At 35.8% G+C, this 18,683-nt stretch overlaps 2 protein-coding genes across 3 annotated transcripts; both read right to left on the bottom strand.

Moving 5' to 3' along the window:
* Positions 1-1,561: 1,561 nt before the first annotated feature.
* LOC118038875 (3-hydroxy-3-methylglutaryl-coenzyme A reductase 1) lies at positions 1,562-4,097 on the bottom strand. Its single transcript, XM_035045358.2, has 3 exons — positions 2,715-4,097; positions 2,264-2,610; positions 1,562-2,128 (listed from the first exon to the last, which is right to left on the bottom strand). The coding sequence occupies exons 1-3, from the start codon at positions 3,907-3,909 to the stop codon at positions 1,886-1,888; spliced, it is 1,785 nt and encodes a 594-aa protein (XP_034901249.1). The 5' UTR covers positions 3,910-4,097; the 3' UTR covers positions 1,562-1,885.
* A 4,222-nt stretch (positions 4,098-8,319) lies between these two features.
* Positions 8,320-17,799, bottom strand: LOC118038876 (brefeldin A-inhibited guanine nucleotide-exchange protein 1). Of its 2 annotated transcripts, XM_035045359.2 has the most exons (11): positions 16,435-17,799; positions 15,803-16,120; positions 15,119-15,452; positions 14,496-14,918; positions 13,693-13,985; positions 12,744-13,017; positions 11,966-12,468; positions 11,542-11,863; positions 11,066-11,423; positions 9,815-10,488; positions 8,320-9,132 (listed from the first exon to the last, which is right to left on the bottom strand). In XM_035045359.2, exons 1-11 carry the CDS (start codon positions 17,529-17,531, stop codon positions 8,524-8,526), a joined length of 5,205 nt encoding a protein of 1,734 aa, XP_034901250.1. In that variant the 5' UTR covers positions 17,532-17,799; the 3' UTR covers positions 8,320-8,523. The 2 variants fall into 2 exon arrangements, with proteins under 2 accessions (XP_034901250.1, XP_034901251.1); XM_035045360.2 differs by lacking the exon at positions 16,435-17,799 and having other exon boundaries at positions 15,119-15,462; positions 15,803-15,986.
* Between the last annotated feature and the right edge of the window lie 884 nt (positions 17,800-18,683).

Raw genomic sequence — 18,683 nt, 5'->3', positions numbered from 1 at the left:
TAACATACTAAAAATATTTTTTAATTGAAAAAATATTTAAAATAATATTTTTTTAAATCAACACAGTAAAATTATTATTCAACGAGAAAAAATTTCATCCACGGATGTCCAAAGGATTAGGATTTGCGTGCTTGCTTTTGCTCTCCAAAACTTCGAGCATCAGAAAATTATCCAGGTACAATTAAAGGGGTGTGTGTACAATCGAGTTGAGTTTGAGATTATAATTATATTTAATTTAACTTTTAATATTTTATAAATTATAAATTTAATTTTATTAATTTTTTTAACTCAAGATAGATAAATATATTGGGCTGAGTTATTTTTTTTTTATATATTACAGATATTCACAAGTTGAGCTAATTAAACTTAATTTAGAATTAAGATTTTAGCATAATAAATTAATTTAAATTTATTATAAGCTATAATAAATAATTTAGATTTAATATAATAGAACAAATTATATAAGAAGAAGGATAAAAAAAAATGATAGGCTGAGCAACAAAAGAGAGAGAAATGGAACAAAGAGAGTATTAATATTAAAGATTTTTTAGAATATAAAGTCATACTATGATTGGGTTGTATAGGATATATTGTTAAAAAATCAATTTAATCTAAAAATTTAAATAATTAGATAAGTTTTTAATATATTATTTATATTATTTTTTAATATATCTCTTAAGTAAAAGCTATTTGACTTGGAACTTGCATTGACTTACACAATATTGTATTTAACTTTTTTATTAAATAAATAAAAATGTTAGATTCGAACCGTGATTGCTCGGTTATTAAAGTTTTGATACTATATTAAATAATCATTTTAATCTAATAATTTAAATTGTTACATGAGATTTTAAGATATGATTTATATTATTTTTTAAATATATATAAATTGAATTGATTAAATTTTAAAAACTTTAATTCATACTCCACGACCCATGATATCTATCTCTTATAAATTTTTTTGTTTATTATTATTTATAATATCTAAAATATGACAAGTCAGTTTTGCTGGATAATACAAATTAATATTACAATATTTTTTAAAAATTGTAGACAAAAGCTGCCAAAGCATTAAAATCCCCATGGGAATCTCTGTAACGTATAGAGGTGAAAGGAGACACAGAAATATGAATGAATAATAAAGATGAATTGCACACATACAGAAACACACCAGAGATGGAATTGGATGAATTAAAGAAAGAGCAGTACTATAGAAACATAAAAAAAAACGGAAAGGCATACTGATCTATTCTATGGCTACATCTGCCTGGGGATGAGATCTGAGGGTGTCATGGACCAATTACAGCAAAGTTTCTTTCCCGGTCGTCGGCGGGCCTTCTCGGAAGAAAGCTACGATCGATCCCCGCTCCACTAATTAACTATCAAACAGAAACACAGAAGAAACTGTAGATGGATCGGCAGAGAGAAAGTTTTTGACTTGGTGGTTTGCCACAGATCGATGCAAAGTACGCAGCATCATGTGATCTTGACTTCGAATAAAAATAATACGTGTAAAGAATCATGGCTCCCTGTATGAACTATGTACAAAAGAAACAGGAGATTCGAGTAATTTAAAAGGAGTGGAATATTCTTTCAAGAAAAAACAAATGTTTTGATAATTGTACACAATTTGCTGAATATTTCTTACATGGCTGTCATGGAGAAAATTTGGAGAAATAGAGGAAAGTACAACAGAGAGAACGAAAGAGAATACACATTAACATTGCCTAGCTATTCTAATCTCCATTTATTTTCAACTTTGAATCTCCTATTCCCATCTCTTTCTCTCCGTGTCTTCTGAAGTGCCTCGTTGATATGACTCGTCTTATGGATCTCTACACGTCCGAGGCTTCCTTGCCTCCAGCCCTCGATACATCCACGTATTTTATGAAGAAACCTTGGCAACATCCTTGTTTGCCCGGTTATACTGCATGTGGCTTTGGACAAGTTGTCCAGCTGCAATAGCGGACATGAGGGAAAGCTCTCCAGCAAGAACAGAACCGGCTACAATGGTGGCTAGCAGCCTTGCGTTGGCTCCAGGTGTCTCTCTGCAAGCACCCTTCACTCCGAGCAGGTTCAAGCATGCTGATTGAGATGCAAGCTGGGTACCTCCTCCAACAGTACCAACCTGAAATGATACATCATATAAAGCGAATTAGATTACTAATCAACCAAAAAACACCCAGAGAACATAAGCCTAGGATTAAAATTGCTATCTAATTTAGAGAGCATAAACGACTAAGATAGGATCCATGTGAAGTACCTCAATGGAAGGCATAGTGACTGAGACATGAAGATCCTCTCCGCCGTTAAGAGGTTCCATCATAGTAATGCAGTGAGAACTCTCCACGTTCTGTGCAGGATCCTGGCCAGTGGCAATATAGATAGCAGAAACAATGTTACTGGCATGAGCGTTGAAGCCTCCGAGAGCTCCAGCCATGGCAGAACCAGTAAGGTTCTTGAGCATATTAAGTTCCACCAAGGTATTCACGTTAGTCTTCAAGACTTTCCTCACCACATCACCCTTGATGATTGCCTCGCACACCACTGACTTGCCTCTTCCTTCAATCCAGTTGACAGCGGCAGGCTTCTTATCAGAACAGTAGTTTCCTGATAGAGAGCAATATTATATATGTATATAAATTCATCAGTTTCAATACAGATAACATTTGAACAAAACATGGTCATAGTTTCAATCAAAGAAGCTAGCTTACCAGAGATGCCAATAACATCCATATCAGGGAAATCATTCCGGACAAAGTCCAAGACATTCTGAACACCTTTAGAAACCATGTTCATGCCCATAGCATCACCAGTGCCGCAGGAGAATCTCATGTAAAGATTCTTGCCAGCGAGAGCACACTTGATGTTCTGAAGCCTGCCAAATCTGCTAGACTTGTTAAAAGCCGTGGACACAACCTCAAAATTAGCAGGATCCTCCAAGTACAGCTTCAATTGAGCAGCTCTTTTAGCAGTTCCAAACCTCACAACAGGTGCTCTTGTCATGGCATCTCTCAACAAGACACTTGTAGCACCACCACACAAATGAATTGCCTTACAACCCCTATTCGTACTAGCCACCAAGCACCCTTCAGTTGTAGCCATCGGAACGGAGTACTCCTTCCCATCAAGCAACAAAGGCCCAGCAATCCCTACAGGAATCTGCACGTACCCAACTGGCATCTCACAGCACTGTCCCAAAATCGACTCGTAATCAAAACCCTCCAGGGGTAACCCTGACAAAGACTTGGAAGTAATCCTCTGCAAAGCCTCACGCCTTATTGCCGCAGCGCGCTTGCAATCCCCCAATTTAGACTCGAGTGAATAAGATGGAGTTTTTCCAGCCACCACGGAGTTGATAATTTCTTCATCTTCTTCAGTTAAAGTGGTTGGAAATGGGACTTCATCGACCGCCTTGGGCTTGAGCGGAGGAGAAGGCACAACAACGATCGGGTCCACAGTGAGTTTTTGCGGTGGTGGTGCAGTGCAATCAAGAGCCTGTCCGCAGGGAACTTTACAGGCATCTTCTTTGAGAAGATCTTCTTCATCTTCCTCGTCATCGTGGGCAGCCCAGACATCAGGAGAAGGACGGAGAATAAGGGACTGAACGAAGTCGATGCCGAAGAAACCAAGCATATAAATGAAAGAAGTAAAAAAGGCAAAAATAGCAGCGATTTCAGAGAGAGTGAGAAGATGAAGAGGAGTGGAATTGCGAATCTTCTCACGCCAGCGAGTAAGCAAGAAATAAACAACGGAAAAGAATACGGTGAAGAAGAGAGCATTGGTTATATATAAAGGAAGGGGTAATGCATCGGATGCTTTTGGGCCAATCACTGCACTACTTTCGTCGTGATCAACTAATTTGTGATCATGAATGGATTTGGTTGATCTCCGGCTAGTCCCCTCCATTGTGGCGGCGGCGAGTTACTGTAGGTGAATGGAGGAGGGAATCAGCGAACGGCGGATGGGGAAATGAGAAGCACAGAAGCAAAGGAAGAAAGCTAGAGTTGTGTTTGAATGAATGGTGAGTCGATGGAGATGGAACAGAGGTTGGGTGCTCTATATATAATGATTTCGGACGCTGCTTCTTGCTAGTGCCATCAAGACGAAAAACGTGTTTGGGAGCAGGCTGGCGACCCCTTTAAAAATTTTCTTCTTCTTTAAAATTATTCATTTTTTTATTTAATTTTAAATTTGATCTGTATATATTCTTTTTTTTCTAAAAATTATTTAAATATATTTTTTATTGAAAAATATATTTTAAATACACTAGAATATTAAAAATTTATTTAATTGTTTTTTAAAGTATTTTTCACTTAAAAATAAATCAAAATAATAATTTTAATTGTGAAAATTTTTTAATGTCAATATATTAAAATAATTTTAAAAAATAAAATAAAATAGAAAAATAAATAGAATCGTTGCATATAAAATATTTCATAATCTTCTTTAAAATAAATAGATAAAAAAAATAAAAAAAATAGTGGCGTGTTAGCATGGTAGGGCAAGTTCCAATTAATGAGTCAAACACTAAGCAGACAGGTGTTTCGCAGCTACTTCTTTTGTTGGACACCGTAGGTTGCCTTCCGTTGTCTTGCCAATTTTATACTTTCTTTCAATCTATTTTTAAAATTGTTCTTTAAATCCTTTTTATCTTAAAAAATTATCTATTTACATGTTTTTTTTAAATATTTAAATTTACTAATTTAAAAAATAAAAAATTATTTTAATATATTTTTAATTAAAAATATTTTTATAAAATTACTATTCACCACAAGTTACCAAAACCAATTAGCCTGTTTAGGAGTATGATTACTTTTATTTTTTAAAATATTTTTTATATTGAAATATATTAAAATAATATTTTTTTATTTTTAAAAAATCATTTTTAAAATCAGCGCATCAAAACTATTTAAAAAAAAATAAAAAATTTTATTTTTTAACAAAAAAAAAAAAAAAAACACGTTCCCAAACAGTTAAAAAGTCTTTTTGTTGTCTTTACTAAGCATCCCTCCTGTTTCCATCCATAATTAAACCTGGGGCTTAGTATTTGCCTGATTAATAAGACCACAGAATATTCTTCAAACAAACAGAGATTAGCTCAGAAACGCAGTCCATAGGTGTAGGGTTAATGGTAATCTTCACATGGGTGTATAGAGGGCTGGATAGGAATATATTAATATTAATATAACAAACTGATAAGGCTGCGGTCCAACTACTACTTCAATGCCATATATACCCCTGGTTTGATATGGTTTCGTGAATAATGGATTATTATTGGATGGCTGTCCCCACAGTGCCATGTAAAAAACATGGAGTCGTCATTAAAACGTGTTTCACATCAAGGGATCCATCCATATTTTCAAGCTTCCAATAAGCTACATACATACATTACATGCATGCATGCATGCATGCATGCATATATATATAATCAAGATTAAATAATTTGGACATGGGATTTCCGGATATATTTATTTAGGCAGAGATAGGATATCCACTCGAGCACACCAAAAGAGAAGATTGAAGATTGAAGATTGCAGAATATTTAGCTTTAATTTGCACTAATAAATTATATTAAGTTTAACCATTCAACAAATCCCACAGCCTCGCGCCAAACATTCGGTAAAATATAGAGGGACGGTGTGTTCAAGTTTGTTCATGCATGTGCGCGATGAATTCGTCTTCCTTGTATTATTATAAATATAAATCCTGCCATTACTATATATATATATATATACTATTTCCTGCTGGTTGATTATTAGAGCCAGCTACATAATTAATTACCTGATTAAAAATTATGTACAAACTTGAGCAAGGATGATTTGATCCGCAAAATAATGATCCATGTTATGACAAGATAATTAACAATACATTAAAACGTTCGGGGAAATCACTGGAGCAATGAACAATATTAGATTTCGCAAGTTGCTAGGTGCACCGATATTAAGCATTTTTTTTTCTTTGGTGTTTTTCAATCAATGTTTTTTATTATTATTTAATATTATATTTATTTTTTTAAGTTAGATCTCACTTTACAACATGAATCCAAAAATAATAGGGTAACCCAAGCAGACAAGGATCTGACAAGTTGTTAGGCGCACCAATAATGGACTAGACACCATGCCGAGATAGTTGATAGACCCGGTGCCCTTGAGCTTGGCTGCGCGCCGAGCCGAATGAGGCATGGTTCTAGCAAGCTGTCAAACCCATTGAACTTTGCACCAAGCCTTTTTGGGCATGTATTTGGCAACTAGCTCGACCATCAACCTTTAATTTGGCTACGTGCCAAGCCCAATTGCCATAAATGTGGCTTGTCGCCATAGCTATTGACCGCGAGCTTGGCAGTGCACCAAGCATGAAGGGTTAGAGGTCTGGAGATCATTACAGACCTCATATTATGCCTTAAGGCTCTGTTTGTTTATTCTTATAATTTTTAATATAAAATATTAATGACAATAATATTTATCCCACTACTTATCCAGGTGTATAAAAATACTTTCAATGACCTATCATATTTTCATCTCGTTAATTTTGTGTAAGGGGTATTTGCCACTCGTTAATGTTATGTAAGAGATATTTATCCCTCATTAATGCTACTAAGAGGAAATGATTCTCTAGCCCCCTTTACTTCATTAAAATAACAAGGTTCAAGGCTATAAATACCTCATTGAATCATAGGTAAATGATGCACAATTTCTATTCTCTAGACATTAATACTTTTAAATCTCATAACATCTATCATATAAAAACAAGAACAAATACTTTTATTCTTAAAATTTAAAGTTCTTTCTCTTATTCATTGTAATTATTTTTTTAAAAAATTACTAACTTTATCATTCGAGGATCTTTAATCTGTTTTGCAAATATTAAGTTTTCCACTACCAACCATCTACTTTTTCCAAGCTCTAGAAAATAAAATATTAACATGAACATATAACTACCAATTATCCAAACAAAAAAAGAATCTTATTTTATCTATATGTATATCAAGCAAAATTATTATTTTTGTTTTATTTTTCCTTTCCATTAGACTAGGGGCTTGATATATTAGATGTAAGCCGAGCACGCAGCCCTATTGATTCATGTGCTCGGTATTTATTTATGTAGTTTGATACTTTCAACGAGTTAAGATATGTATGAATACAGGAAATCTGCATTGAATATAGGAAATCTGCAATAATTTTTTTTTTGGAGTAAATAAATTAAAAAGGGAACATGGAGTGATTCTTCCGTGACTGATTAATTTTGACTAAGAAAACAAAATTGGACTAACGCATACATTGGAGTGGAAGATCAAGACCGCCATTTCATTGTGCCTAATCATGGTAAATCATGGGAGGCCCTTAATTTGCTTGCATGATTTGGCTCATGTTTTATAGTGTATGGAAACTAATGCATTCATATTAATTCACATGATGAAGAGTGGATTTAGTTATTTTTATTTGAAAATATATTAAAATAATTTATTTTAATTTATTTTTTATATCAATTTATTGAAACGATCTAAAAATATAAAAAATTAATTTGCAGTAAAATGTATTTTCAAAATTTGACAAAATAGTGATGACATCCGTATAAACTCTTAAATTGAAGACTAAATCAAATTGATGTTGTGCTTGATTTTGTCAATTTTGACATTGAAAGTTAAAAACATGACAAACAGGGAGAAATTGTTTTTTCAGTGAAAAATATTTTTTTTTCCTGAAAAAAAGGCAAATATAATTGCAACGGCATGTTGTTGAAAATGTCGGAAAGCAAACTTTTCTCACGAGTAAATGATTTTTTTTTTTTTTTATATGGTCGATTGGTAACCATAATCTCTGTTATGATGATGAATGCGCAGAAGTTCACGCTCGTTATATATATATAATTAGTTAAATACATGTATAAATATTGAATACCAATTATATTTATTTATACCTTTCTAAGTCAATTTGTTTGAACACGAAAAGGCCTTCCAACGGACCCAGTGGGAGCAAAGTAGCATTATATATATTAAAAAACAGATTTGACCCACTCAGTTTCGACAAGTTCAATGAACATACATTTATGAATCCATAATCCAATTTAAGTAGAGTTTAATCACTAAAAACAGCCAAACAATTATTAATTATAGCATTATCCAACCCCTCGGTGTTCAAATGAGGAAAATTTATTACCATGAACTAGCCCTTGAATAATTCCTGCAGCATCAACATATGCCGGAAAATAAAAAATGGCGACCAGTTCTTTGTCGTTATCAGGCATCTTTCCCTTCGTTTACCGCCCCTTCCGAGCCGGCAGCAGCCAGACATCCATTTTGAAGTTATCAAAGGCATGGACTTCAAACAGCAGAGCGCTAAGAAATTATATTTCAATCCTTACACTATTACATCTGCAATGGCGTGCTTTTCCGGGGGGTGGAAAAGAAAGAAAAGACCAAAAAAAAAAAGAAAAGCATCATCATGGCTTTGTATTCTATCGAGTGAGATCAAAACTGTGATAACATACATGTGTTGACTCTGAAAAAAATACTATGATATGTCATCCCATTATAATGGGGCCTATACATGATCGGAAAATGTTGCTCAGAATACGCTGGACTTCACCTGAGCTGTGCTCACACCGCACAAGGTCAACCAACAAAGGAAATAATTGTCTGGCATAGCCCCTAAATGAATCCCTTTCTAAACCACTCAATACCCGCAAAGCTGACAAAAGCAAAGAAGTCCTTGCTGCTAGTTCTTCCTTTTTGGCCGAACCTGAAGGAAGAATCCAGTGTATCACTGGCTTGTTCGCGGGATCTTGCTGCACGGTCTGCAATCCAGTACAGTTCAGATAAATCTGCAATATCGTTTCACACACTGCTGCAAGTTGTGCCTCGACGTTCAACGCCTCAGACATGGATGGGTTATCATCTAGCAAATCTCGGAGGAAGTCGAGGTATTTCTCGTAGGACTCGTTTTCAAAATGTACCATTGGAGGATCAGATATACCTGCTATAGAGCACGCTTTCAGCAGTTTCTTCAGCAGGTCCGTCTCAGAATTCAGCTGGTGGGCATGGGATGCTATTGAGGAAAATATATCAATAAGGATTCTGACATTGGCCGCTGACAAGAGTCGCTGGTTTGCTTTGTATAAATCACTTACAACCTGACGTGATAAAAGAAAATCAGTATCACCAAAATACTATTGAAATCTCCGTGCATGAAAAACAGTCCATGAATCAAGCTACCAGTTTAACACACTGTTGGTAAAATCTAAAATGGAAGTGACTGCAAAGTCCTGTTAGCAAAATAAAGCTAAAAAGTGAAATGCCATGAAAAGCCAAAGAAAATGTCAGACACTACTGAGTTTTGGAAAGCTCCTTGGTTGATCATAAGACAGAATAACATCAAACAATCTTGTTAGAAACTTTTATATTTCCTGTCCTGCAGTACTTCTACCAAAATATTCTTTCATTGATAGATTGCCAGTCACAGCCCTGGACGGGCAAACCATGCAGTGTATACCAAACCATCTAAAATAATAATTAAAAAGAGAGCAAGAAAAGGGAAATTTGCACTGGAGCCAGTAAAAATAAATGAAAGATACAAATTGCACGTTGATGGCATCTTTCAGATGATTGGGCAACTAAGTCTCTCTCTACATGTGTGTGCGCGGATGTGTGCGTAAACTTAAAAATCTTTCTATATATATATATATATATATATATATATATATATATAGAGCAATGTGTACTTGGAGGCATAAACATCAAATGTAGAAAACAGAAGCACAATTTGCACACATGCACGTGTCTTTTCTGAGTGAATGTGAGAGTTAGAGGGAAAACCTGCACAATAAGTAGCTGCACAGCAATATGACTCTTCACTCTTGAAACCACATATGCTGCAGTTTGGAGATTGTCATCCTCAAGATCATCATTTGTGAAGCCATGATCAGAAGACACATCCGCATCCGCAAAAGGGTGAGAGCTTTCAGGCATCTCAATCCCATCCATGATTCTTAAGACCTTCATAAAACCTGGTAACAATGATGCAGCGGCCTCCTTCAAAGATAGAAAAATCTCTCTATATTCATCTTCTGAAATCCTGCTGCCCAGTTCACCTATTAAACGCAACAATGCAGCAACCCCAGCGCTAGCAGGACCCTTAACAGGACTCCTAATAAATCCCATCAATATAGATACTACACTCTGTAGTTGAGACCTAACAATGTTGAAAAACTTGACAAATAGGAATACTAGACACTGGACTGCGATTGTAGAAGTTTCAGAATCCCATGCACTTCCTACTGAATGAGGTGGTGCTGAAGTTGGTGAATCCTGATCTTTAACATCTTTCATGTCACTGAAGCTATTGAAGATGGGGAAAATGGCAGAGTTGAAAACAGTGGTCCAAAATGAGTGTGAGAATAGATGACCATGGTCATTGAGAATGTTAAATAGCACTTCTAAAGCACTCTTTCGAATAGCTGATCTGGGATCAGATGTAAGTTTCGATAACCCTGCAACCATAACAACGAGACATTAAAAAAATAAGACACGAGTTGCCTGCAATTCTTCATAAAGCATGTGCTGTGTGTCCAAATGGCAGGCTCGTGTATTTATTCATGCTAAAACAAGTTATCTATCCATTCATCTTTTGCTTGATGTTTATAAATAAGATCAGATTATTACATTTCCTTACATGTATTGAGCAAAAAACAAACAGGAGCTATAAGTCACATAATTCAATCGATAAACAGGGTGCTTTAAAGCTTTATCAGTACAAGCATAATTGTCACAAGGGATTGGAAGAATGCAACATGTTAGCAGAAAAAAGTGAATCATCAATTCCTGGATACTTTCTGTTAGCCTTTTCTCTCTTTTTATGGGGGTGGGGGTGGTGGGGTTTAACTTGCAAGCAAATGTCTTTTGAAATGTGGCAAAGTACAAGGTGCACGTGTTCTGTGTACATGGCATAAATTTAAGCAAGGCAGCTAAAAATCAATGTGGAGTACAGCCATCCACATTTTCTGGGCTATTTTGCCGTGCAGAAGTGTCAGGCAGCATCTAAAAAATCTTTCCTTGAAAGCAGGTTACCTGTTAGCAAAGGAATCCAAAAGGACACATGATCATCTTTGTCACTGGAGTCTACATCCGAAGCAACTTCATCTACTATTGGGATGGATGGATCATCAACACTGCTCTTTACGTTGCAAATAAGTCCTCCATCTGCCAGTTTCAGAGCACAGAATCGGAGAAATGCAATTGCATTGAGGCTCACATCACTATTAAATCTGCTATTTGTGAAGGTGGTGAGGCATCTAACACAGTCAGTGAAAGTTGTTGTCTCCGTCTCTGTTATATAAGGAAAGTACTCTCGGACAATTTTTTCCATGGTCTCAAATGCCAACAAGACAACATTCTTCCGCTCATCAGCTGCAGCAACAGTAAAAACCTGAGAGAAGATCATGGCATCACTGGAACAATTAGAAAGAAGAATTTCCCATGGATCAGCATTTTAAAAGTTGACAGAATTAAAAAATTTAAGAAAATAAAAAAGAATGCTACCATACCATAAAAACACTTTTCCAACCAGATTTCACATTACTGACACGACTAAGGACCATCTGTGAAATACACCTAACTATTAATTCCCTGATCTCTGTAGAGCTGCTTTTCTGCATCACAATCACAAATGGCCTCAAAAATTCATTCTGGAAGTTGTAATTTGCCAACTCCTCGCGCTCTAAGAATTTCATAGCAAGTTGTCTCAGAGAATCCATCACAAAAATAGCAACAGAGAGATTTTCTGACAAGCCAACTGATACAAAAAATTCAGAGAGAACATTCCATATGCGGGACCAAACTAATCTGATGCGGTTCATATTATAATGCCTGCAAATAGGGAAAAGAATATAATGTACTCTTTCATATAAATTCTCATGGAACTTCAAGAGGCAATAAAAAGTTCTCAAAGGAAAGGGAAAAGGATGTTACGCAATTTCTACGATTTTCGTAAGGCTAAATACACGAGGATCTGTTGGAGACTGCAACTCAGATATTGAAACTTTACAAAGAGCTTTCACAAAAGCTACTATTGCTTCACTGTTCAACCTTTGGCTATTAGCAAACACATGGTTCAATTCAAAATTCCCAATCTGGTCAAGCAAATTCAAATTTGAAATGAAGTTATTAATCTGTTCTGGAGATACTAGTCCTGGAGAATTGACTCCAACAGCGGTGCTATCATATGAACCCCCTCTAACAATAGCCATTACAGCCAGATTCTGGAGTGTTCCCTTTTTCTTTAGAGAAGGATAACCCATTGACTTCAGTGCCTTTTCTTCTGTTTCCCCATTAGATGGTGTCAAATAAGAGGCATCAGGTGGTGCACCTTCTCCAAGCAGTTGCAGATGCTCAATACGGGAGAGGCAAGTTAAGATATGCTCCCAAGCATCCTGAAGATTATTTCCATCTTCAATGGCAATTGATATTATTGCCTGCATGAATTAAAATATATAGAATTATAAATTAAAAAAATGTAAATGACTGTACAGGAATTGACACCAAATCCATGAAGCCTGCTGATATACAGTATGGCTGTTTGACATGAACTGAAGTAACTAGACCAATCCAATCTATTTAAAGCATCACTGCTTCTGTATGAACAGTTAAATGGCTAGTAAACAAAACACAAAAATTCTTCCTTCAGGGTCATGATTTTTTTATTCTTTTCCTTCTTTTTTTTTTAATAAAATCTAATGATGCGATTTACCTTCACAGCATCTACATTTCTTTGCTTCATATCTGCAGCACAGTGCAGATATGTAAACTTGGCCACAGATGTAACAAAAGCATCTCTCTGGGTCTGCATACCCATGACTGCAGTAACATGCACAGCATATCGAAACCCCTGTAAGCACTGAGAGGCAGCAAGCCTATCATCACTCTGATCAAGAGTCACACTAAAAGCAGCCAGCATAGGACCCCAGCAGACCTCAACCATAAACCTCAGAATCGCTGCATCTGTTACAACATGATAAATAGACCTGCAACAAAAGAATCAAACTACTATTTTCAACACAAGGACAGCAAAGTTGTTAACATGTCTTTTATCATTTGCAACAGCCTAGGTAAGATTGACACGGCCCAGATTGGAAAAGGAAAGCAGCTAGAAGAAGAAAACCATCCCTTCAGAGAAAGGTACCATATCATAAGCATTAGTTTATTTATGAAATTTATGGTGCGCTCAGTTGGCTAAGTCCATCTCAGTTCTTAACTAATTTCTACAAGATTTGGCACATGCACAAGCACGAGAGAGGGGGGGATCAAAATTATTTAACTCAAGCAAACATTAAACCAACTTCAACTCCCCCAAACATCTCACTTTAATTCAAGCCTGGTCAATGGATCATCTGCATTACTGCTAATGTCTGTTGCCCTTCAACCCATCTGTCTCCTATAAGTAGTAAACATACCTTGGTTTTTCTCGGAACCCCAACCAAGTAAGTTTTTCTCTAAGATTTTAGATTGTCAAATATGGCCCATTAGGGATTAAATGAAAAACAGATGTGTTTGAGACAAGGGTCGATGAGAGTCAAGGGACTAAGCTATAGGTTCTCAAACATGAATGATTAAGTTATGATCATGTTCAACCCCCATGAACTAAATAATAATTTACTCTAGAAAGAATCAACTGTGAAACATACTATAACATAGCTTACTCTGATTTTCCTGACTTTGCCTTGAACTGCTCTTGGATATGCCTGATAAGAAGCCCATTTGCACCCAAAGCCTTTTCCTCAGTCTGCTTCCCAGTAACTAGATTGAGTATACCATCCAAACCTAATAGCTTATTTAAGCTGTTACCCTGCTTGCTTTGAGGAACAGAAGAATTTGCACTCATCTTAATTTCATTTTTGACAATGTGATCATAAAGAGCACCCAGATACTCTTCAGGCAAATCCTTGCCATCATCTATTCCTCGGTTGTTCCGAATAAAATCGGCCTTGCTCATCTAAATGGAACCAATTTCAAGAGGGAAGTTAGAAGATAAACAAAATTGAATCTACAGTCATTTAAGCACAATTGACAATATGATGCCCCACTGTAGCCAAATTTATTAATACATGGAGAAGTTCTACTAGCATTTGCTATCCCGTTCTTTATATTTCTCCAATTGCATTTTTCATATTGATAGGTTCCATCTGGAGATTTGCTGCTAACTATCAATCTAACTTAACAACTACCCTGACAAGGAAAATCAACTGTGAAGATTATTTACAATTACAAAAAGGCAATTTTATAAAGAACATCCATAATTCTTTAGGATCAAGTAAGCCTAATCTTCTGATTCAATAAAAAAACCAAAAAAGATGAAAATTGTCCTGAAGCACGGAATAACTATCAGGACCAAAACCAAAGCACACCTTTTATCAACTTATAATAGAAAAGAAGGGAGTAAAAAGAGAAGCTCGCTAGTCATGATAGTGGCCAAAGATAAAGGAAAGAGGTTTTGCAAGGAAACCTTATCTTTCACCATGCTGTTATGAGCATCTGTATTGAGCATTATCACAGAGTATGCAAGAACGTAAGCAGTATCTGCACTGGTAAATGAATTTGGATTGCATTTACAATAGCGCTCAGCAAACTTTTCCATGATACGATCAATCTTCTGTGCTTCTCCAGGTAACCTGAAGCCCCGTAAGAAAAACCTTATCGCTTCACCAAAACCCATCACCTTAAAGTTAAACGAGTCTACATAAGCATGCATAACTCTCAAACAAAACTCATCCCTTTCACCTAAATAGTCACCAATCACTGTTTCATTTAGGCCAGTAGTGTTTTTCAGGAAGGCAGCAACTTCTTCTGGAGAACCACCAACTTTTTTGGCATTTATCAGAAACTCAATGCCCTTGGAAGGTTTCCTATTGAATATGGAGATACCTTTCTGCATTTAATAGAGTAAAGTTGTCACTAAAGGAAAAGCAAGGCCCATTTCTGATAAAGTGTAACAAGGCAAGAAATTCCAAAAGAAAAAAATGGTGGCACAAGAAGCTTGCTAGTGATACTAGTAAAAAAGCAACCAATTATAATATCAGTACCATGTACCACAAATGACCATCCCTTGTAAATAAAAAGGAAACTAACCTGGAGTTCAATTTTATATGCCCGACGTTGTTCAAGGGTAGCAGCATCAGATGTTTCAGAGTTCACTTCTGGATGCAAATCATACTCAGGAGCACTTGCATCTTCTCCATTCAGAGTTGAATGATTCTCAGTTGAAGTTGAACTTTGAGAGATCTTAGGCAAGTAGGAATCTCCAATTCTCAGCTGTTGATCCATCCATGCACCCATTGACCTGATGATGCTAACCAAGCACTTCACAGATTCATGCCTAAAAGTAATATCCTGAACCGAAGACAAAGTTGTTGATGAACCAGGAGGGGGTCCTAGAGCAGTTTTCAGAAGGCCATTGACAATCCTGCAAATATCTGATGGAATTATAAGTGTTTTAATACATTAAAAAAATACATGGAACCAAGAAATGACAAAAGAAATAATAACCAAAATAAAAGACATCAAATGTTTACAAACAAGAGAGAGAATCCACCGACTTTCCCCTATTGATTAAAGAGATCTCATATAACTCTAAGCCCATCATAGTATAACTCTAAGCCCATCATAGTATAAGATCAATGATTCATATACAAACTATAAGATCCTTGTCTTCTGAAAATTTACAAGCAATTAGCTGATCAAATCTCACAACTTCTTGAACAGATGCATATATTGCAAGCAAGGCATGAGTAACAACAGATGCTCATGTAATACCTTTCATATATGTTTGGAGCATCCACATCGCAGTCATAGTTTACAAAAATATCAATAATGATCTGGGAATCTTGGCTGATTTTGTCCAAAAGATTCAGGACAGTCATTTTCTGCAAGAAGCTAGGCTGGTTAACATTCTCAAGCACTCGAAGGACAAGCATGGGAAAGAATATTCCAATTTCCTCCTTCAATCCAGATCTGAATTTCACTAACAGCATCATAAAAATGGAACACTGAAGCTGGAAAATAGCCATAACTGACAACGTACTGTTCTTTATCAATGACAAGCATAGGAATTGCTTGATAATGTTGAGAAACCTGTGCAGGATAGAAGAAAATGTTACATTCTACGTTAAAAAAAAAAAGAGCATGAAAATAGTGCAAAAGAAAAAAGAAGTAGTTAATTAACAACTCATGATGGTAAAATCAGACCAATTTATGCAAAATATTCACAAGAAAACCATATACAATTTGTAAGCAGGCAATAAAATGTTTAAATAAAATCAACTAAAAAGGAAAACAGCAAGGGCTTTCTAAATTGAAATAAAATTTGATGGCAAACTGTGGACAATACAGGTATAAGCATAATGGCTGAAGTTCAAAACACTGTAAATGGATGTATAATGACTTGCCTCTCATCGGTGCGCCAGATTGGACCGCCATTGTCAATGATCACCTTAAGCAACTCAAGAGACAAAATCTTCCCTCTCAAAAGAATTTGATCATCTGGGGTCTCCTGCGATGAGAACTTCATTGACAATTTGCACAAATTCCTAAAAAGAAGAAACCCATCCTCCCTGATCTTACTCCCCCCAGCTTCAACACCACCACTACCACCCACACCACCATCGGTTTCAGCTTCACCATTTGCTTCCTTATCCCTTAATTCACTTTTATGATCCCCTTCACCTACTTTATCATTATCATCACCGGCACCTCCACTACCATTTTGGAGTTTATCAGAAGGCGGACTATGCAACAGCAACAACTTATCATCAGGAACCCCTTCACTTGCCATCATAACCTCATTAACAAAATTCTGACAAAAATGAATAGAACTCCCTTCATTCAAATTCTTATCAGTAAACAGTAACATTTCACTAACAGAAACCGGTTTAACATTGACATCCATAGAATCCTCCTCGACTCTGGTAAAAACAATGAGCATTACCTGTGCAAGTACAGATTTCGCACAGATCTGATTGGTCCCAGTCAATCCACCAAGATAAACATTATAACAAGTCCTAACAACGTGCACTAAACATTCACCGCGAATCAAAACACAAGGAGATCGAACAGCAGAGAGCAAAACTCTAAGCACAGAAAGCTCAACAGCTTCGTCACCAATTCCACAAACCTTACAAACACTCTCGATTATCTTAAAAATGATCACATTTTTTGAACCATTATCGATCTCACCTCGAATCAGGCCTGAGGAAAACAATTTGAACAAGCATTCGAGTGCGGGGTCCACGACCTTGGCGTAAGCGGAATCTAAGGCGAGAAGAATTGGATGGAGAACGAATTCGGCATCCGAAGGGGAGAGCCCGAAGAGAGGAGAGTGAGAATTAGAATCCGTGAGTGATTCGAGCTTGTCGAGGACCGATTTGCAGGAGGAAACGAGGTGAGAGTGCTTCCTCCAGGCGGCGTTTTTAACGATCTTGTCGAGAGAAGGACCTAAGGAACGGCCGCAGCGAGAAGGACCGCCAAGGGTTTGTGAAGCAGACATTCTGGTGATAAAAAGGGATGATGGTATGCCTTGTTGAATCAGTCATTCATTAGAGAGATGTAGATCTGCTGTTGCTGCAACAATGTTAGTGTAGAGAGAAAGAAGATGGAGCATTAAGCATGGTGGAAGAGAATGGAGGAGGAGATTGAATTTGGAAGAAGAAGATGATGGATGGAAAGGGCGCCGATTATGGATTTGATGAAGAGAAGAGAAGAGCCGAGCCGAGCCGGTAGATGCGTTCCTGAGAGGTGGAAATTGGAAAAAATTAGCATATTTTGGATTTGGAGCGCTGTCCTTTAAAAAAAAAAAAAATTATATATATATATATATATATATATATATTATTTCCCCTCTGCCTTTTCAATTTTTTTTATGGTTTTTTATATTAAAAATAATTTTTAAACAATAAAAAATATATATTTATAATTAAAACATATTTTAAATTACAACCCACTACTATAATTGCAAACACTCCATCTAATGAGTCCCACTCCGGTGAAAATGGACCATGCCTACTCCCGAGCATTTAATTAAACTCGGCCTGACATTCAAGTCAGTTTAAGGTTTGATGAATGAGTTCACTTGTATTTATTAAAATAATATTATTTTATTTTTAAAAAATTAAAAAAGTCGTTTTACAAAATAAAAAAAAAAAAAAATCAAAATCAAGTTTGATTGGTTCCAGATCGACCCTTTGACGCCCTACAGGAAATCGAATTAGTCAGGTTTAATAATTGTGCTTTCAAATCCCCACCACACATGAGTGATGTATCTCTTGCTTAGTGTATAAGATAGAAAAAATAAATATATAAAAAAAGATAAAAATTTGCTTGATTAAGAAGATGAAAATAAAAAATATATATTTTTAAAATAAATTTTTATATTTTAAAATATAATATATACTAAGATATTTTTAAGAACCACGACATGTGTTTTTTTTTTCTTGTAATTGTGAATGTTCGGTCAGATTACGCACATCTTGACTAATGCCTTGAAACCCTAAAGTTAATGATTAGGTAAGTCTCTAATGACCCTGAGATTTATGATATTCGAACTAATGATTTCTAGAAAGTAAAATTTAGAACCTGACTAATTAAACTACACTCCTTAAATTGTACATGTATAGTTTTCGGTGATCATTTTATAACACTC

This window comes from Populus alba, chromosome 4, assembly GCF_005239225.2.
Source record: "Populus alba chromosome 4, ASM523922v2, whole genome shotgun sequence".
In the NCBI taxonomy this organism is placed as follows: Eukaryota; Viridiplantae; Streptophyta; class Magnoliopsida; order Malpighiales; family Salicaceae; genus Populus; species Populus alba.
The sequence above is the reverse complement of the archived record's forward strand: the minus strand, read 5'-3'. Positions and strand labels throughout refer to the sequence as shown.

Bases quoted from the DNA above. Each gene is read 5' to 3' on its own strand.
- LOC118038875 (XM_035045358.2), bottom strand. From the start codon at position 3,909: ATGGAGGGGACTAGCCGGAGATCAACCAAATCCATTCATGATCACAAA. The intron at 2,611-2,714 runs GTAAGCTAGCTT...GCTCTCTATCAG, and splicing joins GGATGTTATTGGCATCTCTG to GAAACTACTGTTCTGATAAG. The intron at 2,129-2,263 runs GTACTTCACATG...GTATCATTTCAG, and splicing joins TCACTATGCCTTCCATTGAG to GTTGGTACTGTTGGAGGAGG.
- LOC118038876 (XM_035045359.2), bottom strand. From the start codon at position 17,531: ATGTCTGCTTCACAAACCCTTGGCGGTCCTTCTCGCTGCGGCCGTTCC. The intron at 13,018-13,692 runs GTAAGCTATGTT...CTTTTGTTGCAG, and splicing joins GCAAAGTCAGGAAAATCAGA to GTCTATTTATCATGTTGTAA. The intron at 9,133-9,814 runs GTTTTCCCTCTA...TTATCACGTCAG, and splicing joins TGCAGCTACTTATTGTGCAG to GTTGTAAGTGATTTATACAA.